The sequence below is a fragment of the Marmota flaviventris genome, chromosome 13 (assembly GCF_047511675.1).
Source record: "Marmota flaviventris isolate mMarFla1 chromosome 13, mMarFla1.hap1, whole genome shotgun sequence".
NCBI lineage: Eukaryota > Metazoa > Chordata > Mammalia > Rodentia > Sciuridae > Marmota > Marmota flaviventris.
The window spans coordinates 41,567,244-41,582,362 of NC_092510.1; the positions used below are offsets into that span (position 1 = coordinate 41,567,244).

General features: G+C 38.6%; 1 protein-coding gene and 1 long non-coding RNA gene across 4 annotated transcripts in view; one reads left to right on the plus strand and one right to left on the minus strand.

The window, feature by feature from the left end:
• The window catches only part of Ermp1 (endoplasmic reticulum metallopeptidase 1), a 54,441-nt gene extending 44,152 nt beyond the window's left edge, over positions 1-10,289 (minus strand). For both annotated transcript variants that reach the window (XR_011704101.1, XM_027943061.2), the window contains exons 1-4: positions 9,867-10,289; positions 8,102-8,403; positions 3,179-3,306; positions 2,433-2,538 (exon numbers count right to left, since the gene is read on the minus strand). Coding sequence is in view for 1 of the 2 variants with exons in the window: in XM_027943061.2 (XP_027798862.2) it covers positions 2,433-2,538; positions 3,179-3,306; positions 8,102-8,403; positions 9,867-10,201 (871 nt within the window). In the remaining variant the exon portion in view is untranslated. The remainder of the gene's footprint in view (positions 1-2,432; positions 2,539-3,178; positions 3,307-8,101; positions 8,404-9,866) is intronic.
• Positions 10,290-10,329: 40 nt separating this feature from the next.
• Positions 10,330-15,119, plus strand: part of LOC114098839 (uncharacterized) — a 36,099-nt gene continuing 31,309 nt past the window's right edge. For both annotated transcript variants that reach the window (XR_003583802.2, XR_011704041.1), the window contains exons 1-2: positions 10,330-10,432; positions 10,766-11,009. This is a non-coding gene — a long non-coding RNA (uncharacterized lncRNA). The remainder of the gene's footprint in view (positions 10,433-10,765; positions 11,010-15,119) is intronic.

A 15,119-nucleotide genomic window follows, 5' to 3' on the forward strand; every position in this document is an offset into this window, starting at 1 on the left:
ACACATGACAGGCAAGCACTCTACCGCTGAGCCACAACCCCAATCTGGATTTATCCTCTTTTAGTTAAACATGGAAACAATACTAACTTTCAGAAAAACGTACCCACAAAAGCTAGTCTTTGTAGGCAATGGGATCAAAAGTGAAAGCAATACTGGGAAAGGTACAAGAATTTCAGAAAGTACTCAGAGGAAGCTTTCAGGTATGCAGTTTAGCCACAAGAATAAGCTCCAAAATTAGGAGCGGGGGGGGGGGGGGGGGGGGGAACAGTATAAAATTTCATCCAAATCTTTTGTTGATGATCCTTCAGAAATACATTACTTTCGAAATATGAGGGTTTTAGAATGAGTAAAACATTTAAATTATATATAAACATTCTGCTATTGAGTCCTAAGTCACTGTTTTGCTTTATTATTAAAGTAACATATGCACTGCAAAATTTTAAACAATTCAGAAAGTAAAATAGTAATGACAATTCTGGTCTTATTTCATGAAGTAGTGTAGAGCTCAAACTGCTTTTTTACATTTTGCCCCATCTCAGCTCCAGGCACAACCCCCCTAGCTCCACTAATAAATACCCACTATTTAACTGTGACTATTATTAAATTTATTTATAGCCTTCTAGATAATGCAATTATTTCTAAAATTTATGTAGCTATAGAATTTTTAAATAAAATACATACATTAAGTGAAGAATAAGGACTTTGGGCTAGTCAGACCTAACAACAGTGAGTACTGAATAAATATAAATAAATAAAGAAACTGACTTGGGACTCGACCTGACTAACCCTAGGTAAATGTGCTTTCAACTGTTTGGGCTATACATATGTAAAATATGCTAATATATATGCACACAGAAAAAAATTCAGGAAAGCTACAGACTAGCATATAACACTGGATTATACCTGGATAGGAAGAATATGGGGATAGGGTGCTATGACAATAACTAAAAGCATGAATATAATATAAGCACTTAGCATACAGTATACTTATGACAAGGAAAACATACAGACATGCTACTGTTCATATGAAGCCCTGAGATTTTTTCCTTTTTTAAAAAAGGAAAGAGTAACTTAAAGTCCTCTTTCCTTACAAATTTTCTGCTACCACTTTTTTATTTGGTCATTGTTGAATGTGTTCTTCCTACCCTGAATGACATCCCAGAGGTGTGAATAAAATGTAGCAGCTACTTACTCCTATGTTAGAGTCCAGCTTCTTCTCATTAGTTAGATGAAGAGGAAGCAATGAGGTTTGAGAGCTGAAAAGAATGTAAAAACCTCGCTGCTTTTAATCTTATGACCTTGAGATTCTCAGAGACTTAGCTGAAGTAAAGCACACATCCATTTTGAAGCATGAAAACTTAAGTTGGATGGATAGTAAGTATGGTACTGCTCATGTTACAAAAACATACTTAGCATTTAGCATAACTTCATAACTTAAACAATACCATGTCTTTCATGGGTGCTATAAAACAAGTTCCCATTATCACCTTATTCACTTCCCTCACCAATCTCACCCAACACACTACTCAATATTAAAAATTTCTGGCAAATGTTTATGTCTGGATAAAATACATAACCCAAATTTCTAACAGAGCAGGGAAAAGGCATGGAACTTCCATTGTCAGATTTTAGTAGACCCTGACTAAATAAATCTATGAGTTTTGAATTAAGAAAGATGATAATTACATATTTATCAACTGTAACTTTTTATCATTAAAAAGCTTAATCATAAAATTTAAAATATTTCACTGGGAATGGTGACACACACCTATAATATCAGCAACTCAGGAGTATAAGGCAGGAGGAACACAAGTTCAAGGTGGCTAGCCTCAGCAACTTGGCAAGGCCCTAGGCGACTCAGTGAGAAGGGTCTCAAAAAAAAAAAATTAAAAGGGCTGGGGATATGGCTCAGTAGTAAAGTACCTCTAGGTTCAATCCCCAGTATCAAAAAATCAACTAAAAAAATTTTTTTAAACATTTCTCTGGTGGATTAAATATTATTGGATTTCTTTTTACATTCAAATTAATTCAATGATAAATTTAAATACCTTAAACTACACATAAATTTTCTCATTTTAATTCATGAAATGATTCTCATTTAAAGTTATTTATATCAGGATCACCCATAATGAATAAAATGTTCACTACCTACATGACATTCTAAACTTGAACTGCCTAGATTCAAATCCTGCTCTGCCATTTACCAACTCTGAAAACTTAGGTAAATTTATACTTTTTTATATTCTACAAAGAATGCTCATTCAAGACATACTTCATTAAAGACAGTGGGTATGTTCCTCAGTGAAAAGAGCACTTGCTGAGCAAAAACAAAAAACAAAGAGATTGTTTAAGGAATTACTTAAGTCAAAAAACTTTCCACTTTAAAAAAAATCAGAATTGCCTTAAAATACACAGAGCATGGTGTTGCATACCTGTTTGGAACACAAGTTCTTTCCCTCCTACACCAGCTGCTTCCAGGTTAATAAAAGCACGAATCAGGCTGGCCCAGGGGTGCTGAGTAATGAAACCATGACTGGCCTTAATGAGAAGGAAAGAAAATAAATACAGGGTAAATGATCAGAACCTAAATTTTTTACTGTACTTATTTAAAAGGACAGATTGGCTATCTTCATGAGGTAAAGAATATAAGAACAAAAGAATCATTTCTCAAAGGCAGTCGCTGAAGACATCCTCTGTTTCTCTTTACATCTAATGGCTGTGTGCAGTCTATTGAGTTTTAGAAAGTCATTTATCAGAGAGGCAGCCTGAGTGGTGCCATGAGTGGTGCCAAACAACATCCTTGGTAAATGTGAGGCTGGGCAAAAGAAAGACAAAAAGAACAAGAGTAAGGAAGAGATAATTCGCATGGCAGGGCATTCATTCTATATGCCTGTCTGAAAACATCTCTGTAACTCCAAAAAAAACTAAATATGAGTTATTATGCCATCAAAGAGCTCTCAAAAGAATCAAACACTGCCAAGATGAACTGTTCTGAGTTGAGTTCTTCATATACTGAACATGTTAACATCAGTGGATTTTCTAAAGTACTGGCAGGTACAATATGTTTTTTGCATACCATTTTATAATACTATTCATATGAATAATAAAAATGCATAAGTGTTAGTTATTGTTATTATTCTCATTATTACTCAAGCCTGGTATTTAAAACAGTTCTCACCTGCAAGACATTTTCTTCAGCACCATTGAAGAGAAACACCACAGCATGCCGTAAGGATTCTGAAGATGTTGATAAGACACGAAGGACTTCCAACATTACTGAACAACTAACTGCATCATCACTGGCACCTTCAAACCAGAAAAACAGATTTGCTTCTCAGATTTTAGAACTTTTACATTATAATTGTAATGCCTTAGAATGGAATTTTTTCCCTCAGAGAAGAATCACAAAAGCTGCATGATCAGAAGCATAACTCTGTCATTGTCAGGTGACCACTATCCCTACCACAGATAAACCTCATGAGGATCTTTGGTTTGCTCACTGACTTACAATCAGAGACTGGAACCAATCCAGGCTCACAGTAGACTGTATCTATTGAATAAAGCAAACAGATGAGACCTAAAGTTATACTGGAAACTGGTATTCTCAGCAACTGAATGCTATTTATCATTTTTTTTCCTTATTCTGCATCCTCTAATATTCTCATTTCTGGTACCTACTGCTTCCTTCATCATCTCCCATTGCCACCCACTCCCTTCTTGCTTATTTTCCTACCAAGATCATAAAAGCTACAAATCATTCCACATCAACAGAGGGGATGGTTTGGATGGTACAGTACTTTTTAAGGTTCTTCCAAGCGGATCAATCATATGATGGAAAAGCACAATGAAAACATTTGTCTGGTAGATACAGTAGCCTAACTAAGTCATATATCTGGTCCCACCACTGACAAAGCAGAGGATTTAGTCAAATCTCCTAACCTCTTAACTCAGAAATTTTATATGTTGATTAAAGGATATTATAAAAAGGACTCTGGTGCCTTATTTTTTTTAAAGCACTGTAAGAGGTAGTTAAAGGAACTGACTGGATATTTGATGGTATTCAGGAATTATTGTTAGGTTTTATAGGTGAAGTAACTAGTAGTATTATGATCATGTCAAATAATATAGAATGAAAAACAGAGAAACCAATATAGCTAAGATCTGCTTCAAAATCATCAAAGAACAGAGGGGTAGAAGCAGAAAATTAAGACTGGATCACTGAAGTTGAATGATAGGTACATTGGGGTTCATTAAACATTCTCTTTTTATGTATTTGAGATTTTCCATAATAAAAAGTTTAAAGAGCCAGGGGTAGTAACTCACACCTGAAATCCCAGCTTGGGAGGTTGAGGCAGGAGCATTTTGAGTTCAAAGTCAGCCTTAGCAAGACCCTGTCTCTAAATAAAAAATAAAAAGGGCTGAAGACGTGGCTCAATGGTTAAGCATCCCTGGGTTCAATCCCTGGTACCAAAAATAAACAAAAAATTTAAAACAATAAGTTTAAAGAGTATTCCAAGTAAATAAACTATCATAACCCAAGCAAGAGCATTTCTGGATCTACGCACTGGGAGGCAGTGTGCTCCAGTTTAATGGCTATTTTAGAAAAGGAAAGATTAGGAAATAAATTTTAGCCCTTGCTTTACTCCACTATTTTCCAGTCTAGGAAGCAGAATAATGACAGCCACCTCCCAGGGTTGTTGTGAGGATTATACAAGACAAACCTGGTACCTAAAACCTGGGAGGCATTCCATGTTAATTTTTCCTTCTCCTCTCAGTAAACTTATTCCATGAAGTTCCAAGTTTTCAATTCTGGGAACATAATGTTCAAATATCATTTCAAAGTGGACATAATTAGTATATTTATTGCTCAATTTAAGTTTTTATGGCTGTTCCACATCTGACACAATGAGACAAAAGGGGTTAAGGACGCCAGCTAAAATAAAAATGCTTGTTTGGGCTTTGTTAAATTCTAGATCCAATTCCTACTGAAGAAGAAACACTATTAACAATTCTTGTCTTGGTAGTGATTACTGAATTGTGGTATTAATCAAAATGAAACAAAGTAATAGTTATCTAATTACTATTCTGCAAGAATATGTTGCCATTACTAAAAAGTGCCACCTTGGGCTGGGGATGTGGCTCAAGCGGTAGCGCGCTCTCCTGGCATGCGTGCGGCCCAGGTTTGATCCTCAGCACCACATACAAACAAAGATGTTGTGTCCACCGAGAACTAAAAAATAAATAAATAAATAAACCTCTCTCTCTCTCTCTAAAAATAAAAAAAATAAAAAGTGCCACCTTTGGCTAGGTATGGTGGCATGAACCTGGAATCAAGAGGGTGAGACAGGAGGATGATGGTAAGTTGGAGGCTAGCCTGGGCAACGCAGCAAGACCCTGTCTAAAAATAAAAACTAAGGGTTGGGAATGTAGCTCAGTGGTAGAGTGTCCCCGGGTTCAATCTAATTACCAACAACAACAAAAAAGGGCTGGGGCTATAACTCAGTGGCAGAGCGCTTGCCTAGCATGCGTGAGGAACTAGGTTAAGTCCTCAGCACCACATAAAAATAAACAAATAAAATAAAGGCATTCTGGCATTCTGTCCATCTACAACTACAAAAAAATTTTTTTAAAAAAGTGCCGTCCAGAAATAAAAACATTTTTTTAAACATTTACTTTTTTTTTTTTCAAAGATGGACATAATATTTTTACTTATTTTTATGTGGTGCTGAGGATAGAACCCAGTGCCTAACATGCGTGAGGCAAGCGCTCTATGGCTAAGCTATAACCCCAGCCCCAAAACATTTACTTTTACTTTGAGGCTGAGAATCATTTTATAATAAAAAGCAAACAATAAAATTTTTCTTTATTAAAAGTAAAAGGGAAATTAAAACATATTTATCATTATAGGGTTGATTAATAAATTATTCCATCCATTTATCTTCCCTTATTTTAATGGTTCTGGTATCTTAGAAGAGAGAGAAAGGGGAGTAGTTGACCAACATACCTTTCTGTTTAGAATTAACCCCAAAATTGAAGCCACCCCCCAAATAACTCAATAACTCTTCTACCAATGACTGAGAACCTCACAGCAGACTCAAAAAGATAATTAAGGCTTTTGTGTGAATAAGATTACTCCTAATTGGTACTAGTTCCTGAGTTTCAAAAACAATAGGGCTGGGGATGTGGTCAGGTACCCCTCAATCCTCAGTACAAAAAAAAAAAAAAAAAAAACTCATACTTCAATTTCTATCCCACAAGAATAATTTAGGTAATAGTCTATTTGATGAATGTGCAAAACCTTATTTTATTATTTTTAACAACTTTTTGACAGAAATTTCCTTGAGACTATTGGTATAGGTATTCTTATAAAAATTTAGGTAAAAATGGATTCTAATGGCTCACAAAAATACCATTCTTTAATTAGCACACTACATATGCAATTTATGACACTTGGCCCCAAGAGTAACAGAATATGCCACTCCAATATATGCCACTTTGGCATAAGGATTATTTTGAGCTGAAAGCAACTGAGAAGTGGATAAATGCTCTTGCCTTCCTCCTACTCCAATATATGCCACTTTGGCATAAGGATTATTTTGAGCTGAAAGCAACTGAGAAGTGGATAAATGCTCTTGCCTTCCTCCTATTTGCCTAAAATAGGCAATAGGATATAAATTTATGGAGGTATTCTACCTTCCCTCTCTACCAAGAAGGTCAAAGGCTGATCACCAAAGACAATTTTAGACCCTTATTAACCTAGAAACTGCAGCGGAGAAATCTAAATAACAAACTTTACTAACTAGTTTTATCTACAATATATTTATATTCAAACAATGTACTGGCCATGGAGACTCGGAGTCCTTTTCCTTTGTCTTGTCAATTCAAAAGGCACTGTGTTTTTGTTGAAGATGCTATATAAGCCAGAGTTCTAAGCCACCTCTTTGATATTTACTCATTTTCCCTGGATACCTTCCTTGTAATACATGGTAATAAACTTTGATTTTTCACTTTTCAATCTATCTTCTCAGGCTAGGGATATGGTTCGGTGGTAAAGTGTTTGCCTAGCATTCACAAGGTCCTGGGTTAGATCCCCAGCACTGCCCCCCAACCAAAAAAAACAATCTTTTTGTTATTACAGGAATTCAATCCATCTAAGAACTATGAAGGACAGAGGGAAAATTATTTTTTCTTCCTCTACATTTACTTATATACAAATCTTTCTTATATAATATCCTTTAAACAATTATGATACTTATGTGCCCCTTCCCAGAACTGATGTATAATAGAGGATGATGCTTGTTTTATTAGTGCTTTTATTCTGACATAAAATTTGACACTGGTTTTTCCAACATGGAGGAAAGTACTCCAGCTTTTACATAACAAATATGTGCATACTGATTTCTGAAAAAGCCAAGTACATTCTAAATGATAACATTGTAAAATGCTATTTTCTATTTGTATCTATCCACTTTTCCTACTTTAACTATTGAAAACAATTTTCTGAGGAATCTTATTTTACAAAATGAAAGTTCTATTTAGGAGATTTTCAATCATTTGGAAAATATACATTATATCAGGCACTGTCCTAAATATCAAGTATCCTATTTTTCCAGATATTTCAGAGCAAGATTTTAAATTAATTGTGTACTCTAACAGCAATGGCACACAAAATTCTCCCTTTACAAGTCAACAGAAACTGCCAGAAGTGGTATCCTCCAAATCATGTATCCCTTAAAGGCAAAGACTGTTCTTTACCAAGTATCCCCACTACTTTTACAATATCTAACTAAATAAACACTTGAAGTGACAGACCTGACTCTAGGACACAGGACACAGACTGGTAACACTGATTAGGCTGCTTCAGTCTACCAAAAACATTTCATGATTGGGCTACCAGCATTAATATTTTAAAAAGTAATAATAATGAAGCACATAAGAGAAAACTGAATGGTTAGATCTTAAAACTGATACCTTTCATCACAACAACAACAAAAAGACTTGTCCAAGAAAATGGCCCCCCAAAACTGCCCAAACATCTTCAGGTTGTTAATAAACTTTCTTAGCTGTTAAGTCTTAAAATGTCTGAAAAACAGGTACATACCTGGTGAATTTGCCACTGAGTCAAAATGACAGTTAGCCAGGACAGCATGCTGGGCTCCATCTCTGGGTTCCAGCTTTACCACAACATTGGTGATGTTGTCATAGTAGCTTGTAAAGCCTCCCAAGAAGTCAATGCTAAAGGAGCCTGTAGGCCGTTGTACATCCACTGAAATCTTGTGAAGTCTATTACTTTGAACTTCAATCAATTTAATCTGTTTCAAAAGGTAGTGCACAGTCAGGATTTCATTTTCTGGACTTCCTGTAGTCCTGGGGCCAATGGATGTTATATGTTCAAGATAATCCCTGGAAGCAGCCAAAAGAATGATGATGACAAACACTTGTAGGCTTAAAACTAACACTTAGAACAGAGCAACTTTTCTATTACATGCCACTTCTTCCCCCCCAAAAAAGCGTAGTTCTTTGGTTTCTCCTATTAAAAAAAAAAAATACTGCCTTGTTATTAAATCAAGCACTTATTTGCAAGCACCCTACCACTGAGCTACATCCCCAACCCTATAGAACAATCATTTGTAAAATTCCATCATTTTATTTTGCCTCCCAAGAGTTAATGCCTTCAGTTTTATCTACCCATCCGGCTTCCAGTTTCTCTCAATCTCCATAACAAATCAATAGAAAGACAGGATCATATTCAAAATGTGTGAACACTGAAGGCTGGATAGGAGAGAATACAACTTCAGGGTGCCACCACTCCTGAAGGTTATTAATTCTGGGTTTCCAATTCTAAGTGGCAGAAATCAATAAGCAAAAACAATCAAGTCAAGAGGGTAAATGAGCAAAGAAAAACATTTGGTGAGGAATGGACTCAGCCTTCCTTCTGTGCACACAGGACCTAAAAACTTCAATTCAGGCCACAACAACTCTATCCCAAAGCAAAAAAAAAAAAAAAGTTTCAATGCTTACAAATAAGGAAAAAGAGAGGGTTAGGGGTGTTCCAGAAAGTCCTTAAAAAGCTTTCAGCACTTTGCAATCAAAGAAAAAGTTTTTAAAATACAATGATTGTTGAAAACTGCTGACTTATGATTTTATTAACTTTCAGACACTTATTACAATACCCCCAACTTAATCACCTTTCCTAACACACCTAAAGGTCTTTTTAAAAACAAAAGGTTAAACCTTACAGTCACTAACCTAGGGCACCCCCAAAGACAATTTGAGAACTTCTGAAATTGTGTGCAAAGTTTCGAATGGGTTTTCCATTGAGACTCCATAGCCTTCAGATTTGGGGGCTGTAAATCTCAGAAAGAACACTACACTAGACCCTTTCAACAGTGCCCCCCCACACACACACAACACACAAAACCGAATTTATAGTACAGTCTGGACACATATTATTTCTTTCTCATTCATTTCATTTTAAAAGTAAGAAAGCTAATCAAGGCAAAAAGTGAAAGTTGCTCCAGAAGATGCGGATACCACTAACAACCAATCATGTACAGGGAGAGCACATGAGTAAGTGAAAAAGGCAGCTCCACGTGTAAGTGAAAAAGGAGGCTCAATCCACCCGGCCACCCCGAATCTGTACGTACGTACCACGAGATAAACAGGAGACCAGACAAGTCCCCATCCTGGCAGTTCGGACCCCAGAAGAAGGGCACCTAAGGCAACCCCACCACACGTGCACCTGCGATGCGGGGACTAAACCTCCGCGTCCCGCACCGGCAGGTGCACGCAGGTACCGTGCCCTGGCGCCCGGGAAGGGAACGCAGAGGGACGCGCGGGCAGTGCCGGGCGAGAGCTGCCGGTACCTGGCATGGCGCGCGTCGAACTCGCCGGGGTGCCCAGAGGTCCCTCGCAGCACGAGCTGCTGCAGCGAGAGCTGTACCAGAAACCGGAGAGCGAGCAGGTAGACAGCGATTGCCACCACTGCGCGTGCCTCGCACAGCCCAGTCCACGCGCCCCGGCTAGCGCCGCCGCTACCCCCCGGGCTCCTCTTCCGCGTCCTCGGGCCTCTGGCCGCGTCTACCAAGGGCTCCTGAGCCGAGGCCTCCCTCTCCGATTGCGACGGAGCCTCCAGTCCTTCCCGACGCTCGGCTCCGACGCGACGCCGCCTCACAGCAGCCGGCTCAGAGCCCCACTCCATGGCCACCAGCCTTAGCCGCCAGCCCAACAGACCCAGCCCGCGACGGCCCCGGCAGCCGCCGCTGCCGCCGCCGCCGCCGCCGCTGCCGCTGCCGCCACCGCAGCGCCTCCTAGTGAGCGGACGGAAACTGCAGAGGGCCAAACTTCTTCTGATTGGCCCGTCCGGCGGCGTCGCGACCAGCTACTTTGTGCAGACCTCTGACCACGGTAGGGCAGGCCCAGACTGAGAGTGGTAGGTATTTCTTCTCCTGTATGGTTTCCCAGCCTGATGGGGAACAGAGATTTCCAAATGGAAGAACACCCATAAGTCTAGAAACGAACAACCTCAAACAAGAGAAAAGTGAGAGAGAGAGAGAGAGAGGAGAGAGAGAGAGAGCTTAAAAAAGAATGACGGTGGCTTTTATAGTGCACCTGGTGGATGAGGGAAACAATGGCCCGACTTTTGTAAAGAACATTAGAACAGGCTCAGAAAAAGTAGGTTCCTGACTCTTAACATGAGTAATAGGGCTCATTTTGCTTTCACATGAACAATCTAATCAGATCTTTATAACCTCGTGTCTTTTAGGAGTTCATGCTAAGAATCAAACACTGTGCCAAGTACTTTAACAGTGTCTTATTTAATTCTAAGAACCCGGAAAAGGAAATATTTCTATTTCTATTTAATACCCAAGAAACTTAGAGGTAGCAGATGAAGAATTGAAATCTAACTCCGTGGGCTTCCAAAACAGCATTTTGTTCCTCTACGACATGCGACACTCTGGAGAAGAAGATCCAAAAAAGTTATTCGTTTTTCAGTGTCACCCTCCGTGGTAAGAAGCATAGTCTTGGTTTTAGTGTGAATCCTAGCCATTAGTCTTCTTCCCTCTTGCTTGTGCAGTGAGCCTCTCTTCTTCTTTTGTGTAGTGAGCCTCTCTGCTTCATTTGTGTTTCCCGGGCATGCAGTTGATACAGTACCATGAGCCTTATCTGGAAACCAACTGGAAAAGCACACTGCACAATTTTGACTTAATACATTTGTCAGATACAATGCACTATGGTTTTCCTCCAGCTACTTCTCAGGCTCCTCTGCCATCAGAATGCTTCTTATTCCCAGCTCTCCAGCCGCACTAGCCTCTTTCAGACTTCCTGCTTACCATCTTTTCTTCTACAACATGATCTTCTCATATGCTATTTGGATTACCTAGAATGTTTTCCTTTCCCCCATTGCCTAGTTAATTTCTAACTCAGTCCTTCAAATCTCAGTGTAAGTGAGAAACAAGGCCACATAAGCCTGGGAGAGAATGTGTAAATGGTACTTCCTCAAACAAGAATCACTTAAGAAAATTAAGCCTATCTTGTTTCTCTTATTTGACCAGATATGCACAGGATTATTTAATGTTTCCCTCATTAGACTGTAGGTTCCATGAGGGCAGGAATCATATCTGGTTTTGCTCACTGTTGTCTGCTCTTAACACAAAATTGGCATGTAGTATATAATCAATAAATAATTCTTTTTTAAAAAATATAGGGTCTCACTAAGTTGCTTAGGGTCTCCCTAAGTTGCTGAGGCTGGCCTCTAACTTATGATCCTCCTACCTCAGCCTCCTGAGCTGTCAGGATTATAGATGTATGTCACTGCACCCAACAATAAATAATTCTTGAGTAAATGTATAAATGAAAACATAACAATTTTATGGAAACAACATAATTTTAGCTCTGTGAGATTCTTTCTAGTCTGTAAGCTCTGTGAAGCCAAAGACAATGTTCATCTTATTTATTCATCACCACATCCATAGTGCTTAGCTCTGTGCGTAGCCCATGTCATCACTCAATAAGTAATTATTAAATAAAAGAATGAGTATATATTGCCTTCTATGAGAACCAACTGTTTTTGCTATTTACTTCCTCTGAAACCTAGACTTTCTACCATCTTTGAAAGACCTCAAAATCAACTGTGTCCACTGTATAACAAGATGTGGAGGTTTCTGGTGCTTAAGGGAAGGTCACAAATGTCTCAAAGTCTTTTATGTTTTACTTATTTTGTGCCATCATTTGCTGGGCTGATTGGTATCAGAAATCTAGGGACAAAATAGCTATGAGCTCACTCTTTCTGAATGAATATTGCATGGTAAATGTCTCTGACCAGACCCTATGGGAGACAGTGTGTCATAATAGAAAAAAAAACTGGCTATTGAACTCAGGAATCTGAGTTCCTGGATCTGGTACCTTCAATACACATGGCATTATTTAAGTTATAATTTTACCTAGACCAGTTGTTCTTATCTGTGCTAATGATATATCTGCCTTAATGGGATTCAAGGAGGATTAATTAATATTAATTATATATATATATATATTATTCATATATATGAATAATCTCACACATAATTCTCATTAAAAGCTATTTTAGAGAATTTTCCTTAAATAATCCTTTATAGATTAGAAGTGATTTTCCTATCATGATAATCATAGAGCCCTGGGTAGTGCAAATGAAGCTATAATTGAGTTCTTAAAAGGCAGTTTTTCTCTTAGACTTATATATACTATGGCATTCATATTTGAATATTTTTGAGCTATCATATGTGAGATATCTACTCTGTCAGTTACTAATCAGGGTGGGAAAACAGAAGAACAAATCAATGTTCCTGCCTTCACAGAGGTTACATTCTAACAAAAGGAGTGTACATGTATGTGAATAAAATGTCAGGGCTAAGTGCTACGAGGAAAATACAGCAGGAAATTGAGAATGACAGAAGCTGCTGTTGTATTTCAGTGATCAGGGAAGGTCTTTCTGAGTAGATGACATTTGAGGTAACCTGAATGAAGTGAGAAATAGGGCCATATAAGTCTGAGAGAAAATGTTCCAGGCAGAGGAAACTGAGCTGGTATGTTCAGAAGCAATACTGGGAAAGGCCTATAACAAAAACAGACCAAGCCATGGGGCGAGTGGAAAAGAGAGGTCAGAGAAGCAGACAGGGACCAGAGCAAGGAGAGCTCCTGGTCACAGCAAGGACTTTGGCATGATTTTGAGCAGTGAAAGTTTGTGCTCTGAGTGATGTTTCCTAAGATCGCTCAGTCTCAACCCCAGGCAGAGCAGGAATGATCACACCTAGATCACAAAGGCTAACAGACCTTGATAATGTCTGGCCTTTGAAGCTTTTGAGGCCACTTCGATTTATGTGCGCAAAGATGACCACAGTGTATTGAAATGCAGGCTCTAGTTCCCATGTATCAAATTGCTGATAAAGACAAGATGGATGCCCCATAAGGTAAGCTATTGATCACTGGGGCTAAATCCATTCAATTAGTTTGTCAGACAAGTATGTTTTTCTTGTGTGTCCCTTCATGACAAAGTGAGAGCTAGAGTGACCAACAGGCATAGAGATGCCCCATGACCCTTCTCTCTCACCATTTCTTGGATATTTCCTAGTAAATTAGCCAAAATGAGTGGAAGGGCATGTGACCTGTCAGGATTCAGATGAATTGCCAGCCTCTGGCTCCCACACAGGCCATTCCAAAGCAGATGTGCCTTAGAAGGAAACCACAGTTTCTCCTTTCTTGGTAGAGGGCCTATCAGGGCAGGGGTGAAGTTCCCTGGGACTGAGGCCTTTTACCTGATGTACATTGACATTGAAATTAAGTGAGGTTCCAAGACAAAGGTGAGAAGAGAGTCGAAACTAAATGCAAAAGACAGAAGCAGATGTCAAAACCTGAAAGACAGTGAGTCAAAAGATTAAAAAAACAAGAAGAGCAAGGATTACAAATGCAAATAAGATCTTGTATAAATATTGTAGAGAGGTTCTGTTGCCCATAGCTGGGTTTAATGTGCTCACTTAGGTAGAATAAGGGTGGGCCAATTTGGTTTAAAGGACCAGGGATGGAGCTGAGGTTCAGGGAACACCATTAGTTTTTTGGTTGGTTGGTTGGTTGGTTGGTTGGTTGGTTTAGATCCATTAATGCTAAAGCTGAGGCCTCAGAATGCTTCTAGACAATTAATATTCCTAAACTATGAATCTCTAAATTTTTAATATCTGGTGAAAATGGTCAACTACAGGGCATACCCCAATAGGTCAGACTGCCTAGGAACCATCAGGAAAGGGTATTTCAAACGGCACAGAAGCCAGATGCACAAATCTGACTTCTCTTTAGAAGTTTGCTACCTGCCCCCCATGAGCTGAGCTGTCCATGGGGCCTAAGACATCACACACACCCTCACCTCCCCTGCAAACCTGAGTTGGACCCCTGCTGTCCAGTTCCCTGTATCTAGGGAGGCAAGAGGAGTTAGGAAGCAAGTCCAGCTGAGTCTCACTGAACCTGTCACAGCCAGTTTTCTCTTTCCATGGTCAATTAGAAAAGATATTCTCTAGTATATTGATTTTAAAATCAGCATACTAAGTGACACAGCCACATCAATGTTTATGGCAGCTCAACTCATAATAGCCAAGCTATGGAACCAACCTAGATGCCCCTCAACAAATGAATGGATTTAAAAAAAAAAAAATGTGGTGTATATACACAATGGAATATTACTCAGCCTTAAAGAAGAATGAAATTATGGCATTTGCCCGTAAATGGATGGAACTGGAGAACATTTTGTTAAGTGAAATAAGCCAAACTCAGAAAGTCAAAGGCCATATATTCTCTCACATGTGGAAGCTAGAGAGGAAAAATGCAAAAGGATGTTCATCTATAAAAGTCAAATATATGGAAATGACTTTAGCATAGAAGGAGAAAGAAAAGGTCAAATTATAGTACATTCAGAGTTTGGAATATCATGTAGAATTAAATGCCGTATTACCAAAGTCTGGTACAAAATTGAATAGATAAGGGTATACTATATAAATAGTAAATATGTAGAAGGTAATTCACTGGACAATGCCAGTGGTTATCTCTGTAGGATTTTTCCTCCTCTTTATTCATTTCTCTCTTTTCCACCTTTC